At 39.0% G+C, this 16,938-nt stretch overlaps 1 protein-coding gene across 3 annotated transcripts in view; it reads right to left on the bottom strand.

Moving 5' to 3' along the window:
- Positions 1-16,938, bottom strand: part of LOC127844262 (fatty acid synthase-like) — a 108,490-nt gene that overhangs the window by 38,013 nt on the left and 53,539 nt on the right. For all 3 annotated transcript variants that reach the window (XM_052374326.1, XM_052374329.1, XM_052374328.1), the window contains exons 19-22: positions 13,584-13,713; positions 11,777-11,879; positions 10,197-10,381; positions 9,576-9,833 (exon numbers count right to left, since the gene is read on the bottom strand). In XM_052374326.1, the coding sequence (XP_052230286.1) occupies positions 9,576-9,833; positions 10,197-10,381; positions 11,777-11,879; positions 13,584-13,713 (676 nt within the window). The remainder of the gene's footprint in view (positions 1-9,575; positions 9,834-10,196; positions 10,382-11,776; positions 11,880-13,583; positions 13,714-16,938) is intronic.

Below are 16,938 nucleotides of genomic sequence, written 5' to 3'. Positions count from 1 at the left end.
GTTAAACATGTGCTTAGTTTGAATGGTAAGCGGGTGGTATCCGTACAACTTGTTTATTTTATGTGTAGTTTGGCTCGGCTACCATTTACAAAGTGCTTGAAGGAAAAAGGTTTATCCAGAGTGCCACACAAGAGATAAACTGATAGCAAAAAATATATGCTTGAAGTTGTGCAGTTCGGTTTTATCGAATGTGATGTCAAATGTTTTCACAATAAGCGTATATCGATTCTCAACAATGCAACGGGGAGCCCGTTTTGTCAACATCAGCCTTTTTCGAAGGCCAAAATGAAATGATACCGTTCTGACTGAGGAGTAAATTAGATCGGGAACCATATTCTATACATACATGGTGATTTCCAATCTCCACGCAGAGTTGTCGTTCCTTGCTCTCACATACAACTCTGCGAAAGGCTCAGCCCTCCATTTTGTCTATAAAATAGATAAAACCGAACAAACGCATTCAACGTATATTTGATTGGATATTTAAGATCGCATGCATTAAATTAAGAAATATGACTTTTAAATGTACGATAAATCGTGCAAAAACTTGCGAGTTTTAATGCAACACTTTGGAACTCATTTATTGCCCATTTACGCAGATGGAATCATTCCACGCACTTCACAAATGTAAACAATTGAACATATTTTTTTGAGTCGTTATGAATTGCTTCGACGTGTGTATGTATGTTGGTTTCAATTTTATAATAATAAATTAAGACTGATATAAGATATCACGGTATGAGATGGTTTTCTTTAATGCAGTGAATGCAATGTAACCGTCGTGCAAGAGATTGTTTAGTATTCTGTAACCTCAATGATGAACGCTTGGAATGATCATGACATAAATGAGACGCTTTCATAACAGTAGTCCGTTCTGAGCCCAACACAGAGGTGAATGAAATGTAACCGTCGTGCAAGAGATGTGATTTCACTACGTTTTACCGGTGTGAACACAATGACGGGAATGAGTCATGTTTACATTAATTTATATGCATGTATACAAGGCTAATACGCATTGATATTGTACACGATGCGTAATCCGAATTTGACCAGAAGTTTTTTTACTCCTTTTAAGTCATGCGTATTTTATTTTGATTCATGCGTATTTTTCGCAAATACGCATCTTATCTGGACCTCTGAAAGCCATAGAGGGGAGTTGATTTTTAGCAAGGAATCCTGGCTGATATAACAACGAAACAGATCTATTGGAGGTATCAAAACGAATATGAGCATCCTCGATTGAAAGAGCATGAATTTCACTTCCCCCAAGGGGCTGAAGCCGAAGTAATAAGGAAAACGGTTTTCCAAGTTAGTAACTGTAACGAAGATCAAGAGGCTCATATGCAGCCTTAATAAGAGAACAAAGAACACAAGCCAAATCCCATTTAGGAGCAAGAGTCCAAGAAACAGGACGTTTGAGTTCCATAGCTCGACTCAGTTCCAAAATAGCTGGATCAGCACAGACTTATAATGACTTACTAAAAGCCAATGTATGTGGCATCATAGTTCTATATCCTTTGATGGAGCTAAGAGAAAGTTTCTAATCATCAAAAAGATAGATGGGATAATCCGCTATGCGACTAGCAGAGGGATTAAGGGGATCAATTTTCCCCTGAATACACCAATTAGAGAAGAGTTTCCAGCGAGCATCATAGACTGCTCTGGTGGACTTTCTCCTTGCAGAAGCAACGAGGGTTGAAGCCCTGACAGAAAAGCGTTTCTTCTGCAGAGATTGCCTAATAATGGCCAGACGTGTTAGTGGAACATTGCTGGAACCGCATGTAGTCTGCCTCTTTGAGACACAAGATCTTATCTGTGAGGAAGTTTCCTGAGATAATCGTATAGGAGACTGAGAAGATCATTCAACCAAGATCTCCTGGGCCACCAAGGGGCAATCAGGAGTATGCGACACGAACTCATCCTGATTTTTGCCAATATTTGGGGAATCAGAATGGGAGGGGGATAGGCGTAAGCGTCCAGTTGGTCCCAATCGAACGAAAGCGCGTCTCCTGCCCACGCTGCTTGATCTTAAACTGGACTCACATAGTGAGGAAGTCTGTGATTGTGTCTGGTCGCAAATAGGTCGACCAGTGGATAACCAAACATTAGAAAGATTTGATTTGCCACTTCCTGATGAAGTGTCCACTCCGATGGAAGTAACTGGTGTTTGCGAGACAAACCATCCGCCAGGGCGTTGAGGCGACCTGGAATATATTTGGCTATAAGATAAATGTTGAGCGTCTTGCAAAGGACAAGTAATTTCTTGGTTGCCAGATACAGTGGAGAGTGAGAATGTGTTACCCCTGTGCCTGGATGTAAGTCACAACTGATGTGTTGTCTGTTGACACCATCACACAAGAGTCTCGAAGATGTGACTGGAAATGAGATACAGCTAGAAAGACTGCTCGCAATTCTAGAGTTTTGATATGCAGATGTGACTCTTGATGAGACCACAACCCTGAAATTATCAGACGGAGTGGTTCCAGATGAGCACCCCACCCTTCCTTGCTCGTGTCCGTCATTAGAAATAAGGATGGTTGCTGAGGAAGAAGGGGTACTCCTGCCAAGAGAGTCTCCTCGTCTAGTCTAGCCACCACTGAAGATGAGGTACTGAGTCCGGAAGAATAGAAATATGTGATAACAGATTGTCCAGAGACCATTTCCAACAAGCTGAGAGGTCATGCTGAAGGGGACGTAGGAACAGACGTCCCAACTGCACAAAGTCTCCGACTGAGCTCAGAATACCGTTGAGAGAGAGGAATTCTTGAGCTGTTATATGAGATTGGGACAAAACGCATTTGACCTTTACCAGAAGGTCTGATATATGTTGACGTGACAATCTGACCCGATTGATGTGGGTCAAGAAATTAATTCCCACGAAATTGAAAGCATGAGAAGGAATGAGGTCTTATTTGTCCGCATTTAGGAGTACTTAGGATAGAGTTCCTTCTTAGAGAATTTTTGGTGGTGCAAAAGCAATTAACGATCGAGCTGGTGAAAAAGCCAGTCGTCGAAATACTGAAGTAGAAGAATACCATGAAGTCGGAGGTCTGCTACGACCGCAGCCATAAGCTTGGTAAAGACTAGAGGAGCTGTTGCAAATCCAAATCGCATCTTCCGAAACTGGTAGACCTGGCTTCGGAAGGCGAAGCGCAGATACTTCCGGTAGTTTGGATGTCTACCAAATTGAAATTACGCATCTTCCAGATCCAAATACACCCCCAGTGCAGGGGTTTGATGGAATTCCGTATGAAAGAAGGGGTCTCCATCTTGACAGTTGGTTTGAGTAGATACGTGTTGAAGACTTTTTAAGTTTATTAGTGGTCTCCAGGAACCATCTTTCTTTTGAACAAGAAAAAGACGACTGTAAAATCCTGGATAACAAGTGTCTAGAACCCTTTCTACCGCCTGTTTTTCGAAGAGACCGAGAATTGACTCTGGAATATGTTGATGCGGAGATACCAGCTCTATAGGGACGCGAGTAAGTTGAGGTCTGTTTTCGAATTAAAAAGTCAGGCCTTTTGTAACCAGAGTATGAAACAAAGCGTCCGAAGTTATTTGAAGCCATCGATTCGAAAAATGTAGAAGTCTGGGCCCGACTGGTATTTGCGGCATCGGAAGAGATGGCTGTAAAAAGGGTCGGCACCTAGGGCTTAAGGAGGAGGTCCGCCCCTGCAAACAATAGGTTTGGAATTCCTCTTATCCGGCTGAGGTTTGCTCTTTTTTCCCAGAATTCTAACAGAAGACCTCTGAGAAAAGGAAGGTCTGTTGAATGAAGACGGTCTATTAGGAGCCGATCTTAGATTCAACGCAGGCCTTTTAGAAAAAAGATTGTTCCTCTTATCCTTCAGAGCTGCTGGAACTGCCGCTGACCTAGAAGCTTGTCGCTTAAAGACCCATTGGCGTTGTCCAGAGTTGTTATTTTGCTAAAGAAGCATGTAGTTGATCATCCCTTTTCGCTGTGATTGCGTCTTGTATCCTTCCACCGAAGAGTAATGATGATGAGAGAGGAGCCGTTCTTAGATAATTCATTTCTGGTTCTAATAGAAAATCTTTAGGTAAAGATGAAAGGATAAGATCTCTACGAATCCTTAGCATCTCAGACATTGAAGAAGCAGAATTATGTGAAAGGGAAAATGTCGTTCGTGAAAGATGAATTAACATATCACGAACTTCTTGAAAAGAGTCCGACCAATCACAAACCAACTGCGAAATTGTCGCTTACATGAAGTCTATCTGATTAGTAAGAATTTAATGGTCTGCGCTCTCTCCATGTCCAATGTTCCATCATGGAGTAAGGAATAGGAACAGAATTTGAAGCACTGGGCATAGCAAATAAAAGCTTGTTGATGTCAGGGTCCTGAGCCGGTAGTTTAGTAAAATCCAAGCCGGAAGTTGGATCTGTTACGGGAGGCTTGTAGCTTTTACACCCTTCATGATGTTTATGATCAAACAGATCCTTAGGAACTTTCCAAAGTTCTATTCGTTTTGAAATAGCTTTATTAGCCGATTTCAATGATTGCAAAACAGACAAAACAGTAGAACCAATAGGAAGGTGTGGGTCAAGACGAGACTTCGCCTTACTAAACCTGCTCGGGTGTCAAATAAACGAACTAATTGTTTTGTGACAGAGATCGTCGAATTTGTAGACAGCTCAGCAGATGACAGAGATCGTCGAATTTGTAGACAGCTCGTGGACAATACTCTTCACCAAGAGTCTGAAATAAAAGTTCGTAGATCTGATTAATATTGAACAGCCCCCTTGTTAGACTCTACATCTGATTCCGCCTCACTCTCTACAACACCAGTGGTGTACATATAATCAGCAAGAACGGAAGTGGGAATTACGGGCCGATTATCTTGCACCAGATTATGATTTTCTGGTAAAGATAATGACCATCTACAAAGTCCACACACTGATAATTTAAACCGGAAGTAGACGGTATATCATCAGTATTTACAGGTACAAATCGACCAAAAGAATCTTGAACCCATAATGTGTCAGAAATCGACGGAGTAGCAGCAGCACGACTAGGTAACATTGAAGATACCCCAGGTTTAAACAAAGTAGCCGTTGTGGTGAGATGAACACCAACACGCAAAGCCTAAGAATTGTGACCAGTCACTGCAACATGTGTTGATGTCAAACTGAAAACTGGAACTGGTACATTCGGTATGGAGACATTACAATCCGAGAGGGGATAGTATTGCGGACGATAAGGATAGTCGGAACGACTATGCCTACGTAAACTTGTCGACGTCCTTTATCGCTGCGATGCCGAGAGCTAGATCGGCTGCGACGGGAATGACGTCTTCTAGAGTAGCGTCTTCGTTAGCATCGAGATGTTCGGTAACGAGTATATCGACGGCGGGAATGAGGACTGCTCAATTAAGGGGAGCGTGTCTGACGTCTACTCCTATAGTCGGTACTCGTTGCTGACGAAGAAGCATTCGACGATCTAGAAGAGGAAGAGGAAGAAGAATAGTCCGATGAAGAAGAACGACGTCTATATCTGATCGTTGACCAGTGACCCGTGACCGGTCAATGACCAGTGACCGGTGCTGGGTGACCGGACCGGTGACCGGTACCATTGACCGTTTACCGGACCGGTCCCGGGTCACTGAGCCGGTCCCCGGTGAGGTACCGGTCAAAACATGACCAGTGTTGTCACCGGATAATGACCGAAGTATGGAGGCTGCCATATGGTCAGACATTGGTCGATGTCCTTGACCAATGCCCTCGGGCAAAGACCGGCGTACGGGAATCGCCATGTGGTCTGTTGTTGACAGACTGTTAAACTTAATAAGCGCAGTACGGTCGCCATCTTGCCCGGTAACCGGTGACTGATGCTGCAAATTGTCATCAATGGTCTTCAAAGTCACCGGGTATTTATCCTCTGCCGAAGGTTCGTCATTACGTTTACGGCTCAGGAAAGTTCTCGTTCTTTGCCAAGTGTCATTATCCCATGATCCGCAAACAGAACGTTTGTTTTCAAATGTACAACGTGTACATGCCAGGCAAGTTTTGTGGGATCCAACCTTCCCTTAACATGTCCACATGAACCTCTCGTCTGTAAATTAATTTCTAATTTTCTGAAACAGGACAAAAAGAAAAGAACCTACAAGAGAATAAGCAGGGTTTATATAACAGATTTGACGAAAAACACAGTTAAAACAAAATACTTACACTGTACATATTTTCTCAATTGCAAAGATCAAGATGCAAGTGCTCATGTACATGAGCAAATACAAAAAAACAGCAAAAATAAAAACAATTAAAGTTTCAACAATTTTTACATGAAATAAATAAAGCAATTTATCCCTAAATAACCCGAACAACCACGCAGAAACGACAGAAAATCCAATTTTCACTCCCGAGACGAACAAGAGCTGTCAGAGGACAGCGCGCCCGACTATTCGAGTGCTTGACAGTATAACGTAAGCCATCATGGAGAGGGGGTATAATGTGGGTGTGTGATCATTTAATAGATGATCTTTCAAAATGTGTTGTTTTGTCAAACTTTAATATAGATTTATCAATCATATGCATATTCTAAATATAACATGAGCACCGCCTTGCGGGTGCAGACCGCTCATCTATTTTCTTTTTAAAGGTGAAGGGACTCTCAATTTCAATCACAAAGGAGGGAGGGGTGGAGTGAAGAGGGGTGTATAGTGTGGGGGTGTGGACATGTATTACATTATCTTCCAAAAATGCGGAAAAAATGCAAAAAAAAATCGGGGTGGGGGGTGGGGGGGATTCTTGGGTGCGATGTTTGGACGGTATTTCAAAAATAAAATAATAAAAATAAATATTTGTGTTTTTTAACCGTTTCAAAAAAAATTGGGGGGGGGGTGGGGTGGGGGGGGGTAAAGTGTGAGGGTGTGGTGGTCATTTGTGAGATGATCTTAAAAAAAATAAGAAAATTTAGGGGGGGAGGATTCGGGGGGGGGGAGGGCAAGGGGGATGGTTTGGGTGGAGTCTATTGTGGTATGTCAGGTAAGAGTAGTTTGTCAAAGTATCAATCAAATTTAATCATAAATACAGAAGTTATGGCAATTTAAGAAAAATATAATAATTTGACCTTGAGAGTCAATGTCATTCAAAGGTCAAGGTAAAATTCAACTTGCCAGGTACAGTAACCTCATGATAGCATAAAAGTATTTAAAGTTTGAAAGCAATAGCCTTGATACTTTAGAAGTAAAGTGGATCGAAACACAAAATTTAACCATATATTCAAAGTTACTAAGTCAAAAAAGGGCCATAATTCCGTACAAATGAAAACCAGAGTTATGCAACTTGTCCTTTTACTGTACCCTTATGATAGATTGCGAGTGTTCCAAGTATGAAAGCAATATCTATGATTCTTTAGGGGTAAAGTGGACCAAAACACAAAACTTAACCAAATTTTCAATTTTCTAAGTATAAAGGGCCCATAATTCCGTCCAAATGCCAGTCAGAGTTACATAACTTTGCCTGCACAGTCCCCTTATGATAGTTAATAAGTGTTGCAAGTATGAAAGCAATAGCTTTGATACTTTAGGAATTAAGTGGACCTAAACACAAAACTTCACCAAATTTTCAATTTTCTAAGTATAAAAAGGGCACATACTTCTGTCGAAATGCAGGTCAGAGTTACATAACTTTGCCTGCCCAGTCCCCTTATGATAGTTCGTAAGTGTTGTAAGTATGAAAGCAATAGCTTTGATACTTAAAGAATAAAATGGACCTAAACACAACACTTAACCAAAATTTTCAATTGTCTAAGTATAAAAAGGGCACATAATTCTGTCAAAATGCACGCCAGAGTTATCTAACTTTGCCTGCCCAGTCCCCTCATGATAGTAAGCAAATGTACCAAGTTTGAATGCAATAGCATTGATACTTTCTCAGAAAAGTGGACCTTAACGCAAAACTTAACCGGACGCCGACGCCAACGCCGACGCCGACGCCAAGATGATGACAATAGCTCTTTTTTTTTTCAAAAAATAGATGAACTAAAAAGGGCCATACTTCTGTCAAAATGCTTGATACATTCGTCTGCTCTTGTTTATAGTTTGGGGTCATGTTGGTAAACAAGTATGCAAAATATGAAAGCAATAGGTCAAGGGACACAGGAAATATTTGGGGTAGTACGCAAACTTTAACATACATTTATCAATAATATGCATATTCTAAGTATTAAAGGGGCAATAATTATGTCAAAATGCCTGATACAGTTGTCTGCTCTTATTTATAAGCTGGGTTCATGATTGTTAACAAGTATGCAAAATATGAAAGCAATTTGTCCAGGGACACAAGAAATATTTGGGGTAGTACGTAAACTTTAACATAGATTTATCAATAATATAGATACATCTAAGTATAAAAGGGGCCATAATTATGTCAAAATGCTTGATACAGTTTTCTGCTCTTGTTTATATGTTGGGGTAATGATGGCAAACAAGTATGCAAAATATGAAAGAAATATGTCAAAGGACATTGAAAATATTTTGGGTAGTACGCAAACTATAACATTTGCACGCAAACGGCAACGCCGACGCCGGGGTGAGTAGGATAGCTCCACTATATATATTACATATATAATAGTCGAGCTTAAAATGGCGGGCATGCATGGCGGTCTAGAAAAAGAAGATGAGTTGTGGTCTGATTTCCGGTTAGGTTACATTGCACTTTGTTTAACCTGATCTATTTTCATATTGTGGGTGGACGTTTCCCCAGCGCTTGAAGGATTTCTGGATGAGATAACCCACCCTGAAAAGGTGTATGTAATAGATAGAAGGTAACGTATTTATGATATTAAAATGCAAATCATAATACAAAGGAATGATAAATTGTATCATACATCAAATGTGTTGCATACCTATCATTAAACTGTGTTTTAATGTAAAAGATGCAGTTTTTGAATCGTGATTGTGCCTCCTTCCTACCAGTGAGGAATTCAATGGTAATTAAATTGAATGCGTTTTAATTCCCTTTTATTATTGTTTAATTTGATTTGCAATGCTACGATGTTAAAATTTTTACACTTGTTTCGTATTGTGCTGTTAGGTACTGTTTTGGCAATTGGTCACTTGCCTTAAATAAAGGACCAACTAATTGTTTATAATAAGAATGCAATACTGCTTCAGCAGCTGGAGTTTGACTTCTTTATATTAAATTAAAATACTGTTAGACCAATGTATAATAGTCATATTCTGGTGCTCTAACAATAGTTCTCTTAGTCTTGCTAATATGCATTGCTAGCCGTTTGTTCTCATAGCATGTGATTGTGAGTAACATTATAAAATTAAGACTAAAGTTACAGAACCATTATTGCATACTTTAAAACAATATGCATACAATAAATAAATGTAAAAGGTCTTGCAACATTCAATATAGATATTGATGGTATGTGTGCACACTATAACATATGTGCATAAACAGTCCATAATATTTATTTCACACATCACTGAACAGAAAAGCTGTTAAAAGTAACAATGCCACACCCATCTGTTTAAAAAAATAAAGGAATCTATTAATTTGACACTATATTAACTAACTAAACAAATGCAAATGTAACAAAATACTCTACCACTAAGGTCAACGATTCCAAACATTCCCTCTTCGTCTGAGACTCCACCTCCATTGTCTCCCCGATACAACATCAGTTTTTCCCCTTCATCTGTGTTACCATGGATACCATATACAATGACCTTTGTGGCTAGGCAACGGATGTTACCGCTGACAACCAGGCTTGTATTCAGGCCAGCATCATCAGAGATGATGTCTGAGGTTGACAGGTTGGTATATTTCTGAAGTTTAAACACAAGTCCTCCGGAACGGCACAGTCCTGTAGGCAAGCACAAATGAAAACATGAAATAGTATTTAAGGTACACATAGCAAAACCAGATTGCCCTATGTTATCAACATCAATTGCAAAGTTCACGGGTTGGGAAAAATCATTTGTATAATCCACCCAAGTATCTTTCTAAACTCTTTCCATCCATGCCCAAGTGATAAACGAAGCTTTAAAATAGTTAATCTTTATCTAAGATATTTTAACGTTAAATACAACATCCCTTTAGCCACTTACTAAGTAAAAAACTAATAATGAACACCCAATTTATTAGCCAAATACAAATGGCCAAAACTTTCCACACTGCAAAAAACGTAATTAAAATAATTAAGATCTTGACAAAATTTAAATCTCACCAGTACATTTCTCAACCACAGCCAGGAAACTAGGGCACTCTTTTGCCTCCTTCTCATGAAGGTCAGTGTCGAAGATGACCTCCTGGACGCTGGCATCAAGGTGACCGATGGCAAACTCAAGGGTCTCATTGATGAAGCCAAGCCAGTTGCCCTCCCATTTAATATCTGCTCGCTCATATTCAGATCTAAACACACAGGTTAAATTTCACACTATGTCTTTCCAGGTCAAAATAAAACCATAAAGGACAGTATTGAATATTGCAAATAAATCAGTAAGGTCTGATTAAAAGCTCAGCCTGGTGAAAAACTGTTGTTGTTTTCTTAATATTCATATTGATTACACACAAAGACAAAAAGCTTTATGTTGATTTATTAAATATATTACCTTAAAGTTCAAGGAAACTTAATTGCGCAATACATGGCAAAACAAGCAAATTCGTTGAATTGATATCCCCGGCCAATATGCTTCTTGACACAAAAGTGTTATATTTGACACTCAAAAAAGCATTTTTTCAATATACAAAGGGCCATAACTCATTTATTTTCCAATGGTGTACAATGCCATTTGACGTGCATCATCCTCTTATCCATATATATACTCATAACAAGTTTCACTGAAATCCGCCAAAGCACTTCCAAGATATGGCTCCGGACACAAAAAAGCATTTTTCCAAGATACAAAGAGCCATAACTCTGTTATTATCAAATGGTGTACAATGCCATTAGGCGTGTATCATCCACTTTTCCATATATATACTCGTACCAAGTTTCATTAAAATCCGCCAAAGCACTTCCAAGAAATGGCTCTGGACACAAAAGTGCCGGACGGACGGACGGAAGGACGGAAAAACGGACGGAAGGACGGACGGAAGGACGGACGACGCCAAAACAATATCCCTCCGCCTATGGCGGGGGATAATAATGTCTTGCACTGCTTAATAGTACAAGACAAATAGAGAGAGATTTTCATGTTGAATGATAGACAACACATAGAATAGTTTATGACACAAATAATGCATGTAAAATAGTGTCATGATTCAAAAATATGCCTACATTGAAGTACACATATCTTGGCAAGAAATATCACGATATACATGAGAATATATTCAACTTTCACATCATAGTATAAACAAAATATCTAACAAGTTTCATTTGCTACACAGGAAACTGAGTGACAAGTCCACTACAAAAAGTACACATGTACAATGATGTAACTATCTAAAAATTAATAAATCTTTAAAGTTTCATGTTGATAGGCAGAACCTGAGAAATGACTATGATTTAGTACACATTAAAAAGGTGACAGATCCACCCACAACAACTTACCAACCCACAGGATGATTACACTATACCAACCCCACAAACTTCATTTGGTGAAGGGGTACAAATAATGCAAAATATTGCATGTAAAAAACTATTTTTTCACTATGTATTTTTCCTATGCAAAACACATTGTCATTAATACATGCATCTGTCTACATGCGCAGTGCAATTTACATTTCAAAATAAAACTTGCTCCATAAAATGAATTTTGATTATAAAATTTAATGAAATTGCTCAATAAATTAAACATAAGTCACCTGTCATCAACATCATTGGTGCCAATGTCAAGATCATATCCTGGTATGCTTGGAAGATGGGGATGTTCCTCTAGTGTATAGTTACCTCTCATCAACACAGAGTCTGTTCAAAATATGTAAGTCAACTATTCAATGAGTGTGTGTGCTCAACAAAATGTATTATGAACCAAGTGGACATTGAAGTATATTAAAATCGGGGTTACGTGGTATAATTAGGTGTCTAATATACATAAACACATGATTTGCCTCTCTTTTCCAATGTTGAGTTCAGTCGAACAATTTCATACTATTTTAAAAAAACGTTTTGACCAATCCTAACATATAAGTACCCGATGGCTTAAAACTAGTTGCTATAAATAATCGGGAAATCAAATGCACAGGAAAATAGGACTCACCGAGACTTGGATAGACAAACGACACGGGGGTCCCAAGGCACACTATTACAGGACAAGTTAAAGCAAGCATGATAATGTGATTTATTAGTATAGAAATGTGCCTAATTGAAGCATATAGTACAAAAACAAAAACAACAAGAGCACCGCCTTGCGGGTGCAGACTGCTCATCTATTTTCTTTTTAAAGGTGAAGGGACTCTCAATTTCAATCACAAAGGAGGGAGGGTTGGAGTGAAGAGGGGTGTATAGTGTGGGGGTGTGGATATTTATTACATTATCTTCCAAAAATGCGAAAAAAATTCAAAAAAAAAATAAATAATTCGGGTGTGAGGGGGTGGGTGGGGGTGGAGGGGATTCTCGGGTGCGATGGTTGGACGGTATTTCAAAAATAAAATAATAAAAATAAATATTTGTGTTTTTTAACCGTTTCAAAAAAAATTGGGAGGTGGGTGGGGGGGGGGTAAAGTGTGAGGGTGTGGTGGTCATTTGTGAGATGATCTTAAAAAAAAAAATTAGGGGGGGGGAGGATTCGGGGGGGAGGGGGGTGGGAGGGCACGGGGGATGGTTTGGGTGGAGTATATTGTGGTATGTCAGGTAAGAGTAGTTTTGTCAAAGTATCAATCAAATCTAATCATAAATAAAGAAGTTTTGGCAATTTTAGCAAAATTTAATAATTTGACCTTGAGAGTCAAGGTCATTCAAAGGTCAAGGTAAAATTCAACTTGCAAGGTACAGTAACCTCATGATAGCATATTTGAAGTTTGAAAGCAATAGCCTTGATAGTTAAGAAGTAAAGTGGACAGAAACACAAAATTTAACCATATATTCAAAGTTACTAAGTCAAAAAAGGGCCATAGTTCCGTAAAAATGACAACCAGAGTTATGCAACTTGTCCTTTTACTGTACCCTTATGATAGTTTGCGAGTGTTCCAAGTATGAAAGCAATATCTATGATACTTTAGGGGTAAAGTGGACCAAAACACAAAACTTAACCAAATTTTCTAGGTATAAAGGGCCCATAATTCCGTCCAAATGCCAGTCAGAGTTACATAACTTTGCCTGCACAGTCCCCTTATGATAGTTAGTAAGTGTTGCAAGTATGAAAGCAATAGCTTTGATACTTAAGGAATAAAATGGACCTTAACACATAACTTAACCAAAATTTTCAATTTTCTAAGTATAAAAAGGGCACATAATTCTGTCAAAATGCACGCCAGAGTTATCTAACTTTGCCAGCCCAGTCCCCTCATGATAGTAAGTAAGTGTACCAAGTTTGAATGCAATAACATTGATACTTTCTGAGAAAAGTGGACCTAAACGCAAAACTTAACCGGACGCCGACGCCAGGGTGATGACAATAGCTCATATATTTTTTTAAATAGATTAGCTAAAAACGATAAAGAAAATACTTAATTTTAGCAATCACAGCAAACTGGTTGGTCCCTGAGAGAATGTGAACCTCAGCTGAATCCATTAGATTGGAGGTCAACTCTGTATCATCCAGGGTAGTTAAGTTGTACATCTTCACAGGAGTTTCATCTACCTGTGAGAAGAACAAAATATATGTAGCCAATTGTATGAATCTGGATAACTATTATCCAACAAATACGTTTTGGTTATCTTCAATTTTAGAATATCTTTTTTGGTTAGCAATTGTATCTTAACTAAAAACAAGAAGAGCACCGCCTTGCGGGTGCAGACCGCTCATCTATTTTCTTTTTAAAGGTGAAGGGACTCTCATTTTCAATCACAAAGGAGGGAGGAGTGGAGTGAAGAGGGGTGTATAGTGTGGGGTTGTGGACATTTATTACATTATCTTCCAAAAAAGCGAAAAAAAAAAATAATCGGGGGGGGGGGGGGGTTGGGGGGCTATGGGGGGGCGGGTTTGGGTGCGATGGTTGGACGGTATGTCAAACATAACCGTTTTAAAAAAAATGGGGGGGGGTTATAGTGTGAGGGTGTGGTGGTAATTTGTGAGATGATCTTAAAAAAAAAAATCAAAAAAAAAATGGGGGGGGGTGGGGTGGGGGGGTGGAGTGGGGGTACAGTGTGAGGGTGTGGTGGTCATTTGTGAGATGATCTTTAAAAAAAAATATAATAAAAAAAAAAATAGGGGGGGGGGAGGGGGGAGGGGGGGGGGGGAGGGGGGGAGGGCACGGGGGATGGTTTGGGTGGAGTCTATTGTGGTATGTCAGGTAAGAGTAGTTTCATCAAAGTATCAATCAAATCTAATCATAAATAAAGAAGTTATGGCAATTTTAGCAAAATTTAATAATTTGACCTTGAGAGTCAAGGTCATTCAAAGGTCAAAGTATAATTAAAGTTGCCAGGTACAGTAACCTCATGATAGCATGTAAGTATTTGAAGTTTGAAAGCAATAGCCTTGATACTTAAGAAGTAAAGTGGATCGAAACACAAAATTTAACCATATAGAGTTATGCAACTTGTCCTTTTACTGTACCCTTATGATAGTTTGTGAGTGTTCCAAGTATAAAAGCAATATCTATGATACTTTAGGGGTAAAGTGGACCAAAACATAAATCTTAACCAAATTTTCAATTTTCTAAGTATAAAGGGCCCATAAATCCGTCCAAATGCCAGTCAGAGTTACATAACTTTGCCTGCACGGTCCCCTTATGATAGTTCATAAATCTTGCAAGTATGAAAGCAATAGCTTTGATACTGTAGGAATAAAGTGGACCTAAACACAAAACTTAATCAAATTTTCAATTTTCTAAGTATAAAAAGGGCACATAATTCTGTCAAAATGCCAGTCAGAGTTACATTACTTTGCCTGCACAGTCCCCTTATGATAGTTAGTAAGTGTTGCAAGTATGAAAGCAATAGCTTTGATACTTAAGGAATAAAATGGACCTAAACACAAAACTTAACCAAAATTGTCAATTTTCTAAGTATAAAAAGGGCACATAATTCTGTCAAAATGCATGCCAGAGTTATCTAACTTTGCCTGCCCAGTCCCCTCATGATAGTAAGTAAGTGTACCAAGTTTGAATGCAATAGCATTGATACTTACTGAGAAAAGTGGAACTAAACGCAAAACTTAACCAAAATTTTCAATTTTTTAAGTATAAAAAGGGCACATAATTCTGTCAAAATGCACGCCAGAGTTATCTAACTTTGCCTGCCCAGTCCCCTCATTATAGTAAGTAAGTGTACCAAGTTTGAATGCAATAGCATTGATACTTTCTGAGAAAAGTGGACCTAAACGCAAAACTTAACCGGACGCCGACGCAAACGCCAACGCTGACGCCAAGGTGATGACAATAGCTCATAATTTTTTTTCAAAAAATAGATGAGCTAAAAATACATATCCGAACAGGTGCACGTTTTGGTTTAGTTTTTGATAAGATTTAGCCAAAGTACTTGACTTTTGTTATCATTATCCAAATAGAGTTATCTTTTGGATTGGCTAAAGTTATCCATATTTATACAATTTGCCACAGATAAAGACTGCATAAAAACCTGTCATAAAAGCATAATCTAAGTTAACTTAAACACTAAACATCTTTAATGTTAAAGTCTTTATTACAGGTTTTATAACGTTTAGTCATGTTTTATAAAACAGAACAGAACAGAATTTTATTACACATAAACTTTACAGTTTCTAGTGTTAAACAAAATGATAATACAAAATTCATGAATATAGTAAGACGTTGGTTTTTCTTACAGAAATATCATAATTTGGTAATAGATATTTTAGACAAATATGATAACAGTGTATCTAGCTATATATGGAACTGCTTTAATATGTTGTTGTATCAATACAATAAATCACTATCTATGTAAAGAACAAAATATAATACAATTTGAATCACAGTCGAATGTAAGTAGTACACAGAATACCAAATTTTATTTATACTTAATGTTAATGCAACAACTCCATCAGCATACAATAGTTACACAACATGATCAATAAAATAAACAAGGGCTGTTTGTAAAACATGCATGCCCCCCGTATGGGCTGTCAGTTGTAGTAGCAGCCATTGTGTGAATACGTTTTTTGTCACAGTGACCTTGACCTTTGACCTAATGTAAGTTATCATCCGGAAACCATTGTACTATTTCGAGTCACTTTGACCTTGACCTTTGACCTAGTGACCTGAAAATCAATAGGGGTCATCTGCTAGTCATGATCAAGGGGGAGTGAGAGGGGGGTATAATGTGGGGTGTGGTCATTTATATATAAGATGTTTAAAAAACAATTGGGGGGGGTGGGGGTAGGGGGGTAAGGGGGTGGTGGGGGTCGAGAGGGGGTAATAATGTGGGAGGTGTTTATTTGTTAGATGTTTAAAAAAAATTGGGGGGGGGGTGGGGGTGGGGGGTAGGAGGGAGTGAGAGGGGGTATAATGTGGGGTGTGGTAATTTATAAGATGTTTAAAAAAAAATTGGGGGGTGGGGGGGTAGGGGGGTGGGTGGTAAGGGGGTGGGGGGTTGGGGGGTGAGAGGGGTGTTTAATGTGGGTTGTGGTAATTTATAAGATGTTTAAAAAAAATTGGGGGGTTGGGGGTGAGAGGGAGTAATAATGTGGGGTGGGGTAATTATTAGAGGTTTTAAAAAAATTGGGGGGGTGGGGGAGTTTGGGGGGTAGGGGGGAGTGTGAGGGAGGTATAATGTGGTGTGTGGTAATTTATTAGATGTTTAAATTTTTATTTTTTTTGAGGGAAGGGTGGTGGGGGTGGGGGGTTAGGGGGGGTAGGGGCGGGTAGGGGGGGGGTAGGGGGGAGTGAGAGGGGGGTATAATGTGGGT

This window comes from Dreissena polymorpha, chromosome 9, assembly GCF_020536995.1.
Source record: "Dreissena polymorpha isolate Duluth1 chromosome 9, UMN_Dpol_1.0, whole genome shotgun sequence".
NCBI lineage: Eukaryota > Metazoa > Mollusca > Bivalvia > Myida > Dreissenidae > Dreissena > Dreissena polymorpha.
The sequence above is the reverse complement of the archived record's forward strand: the minus strand, read 5'-3'. Positions and strand labels throughout refer to the sequence as shown.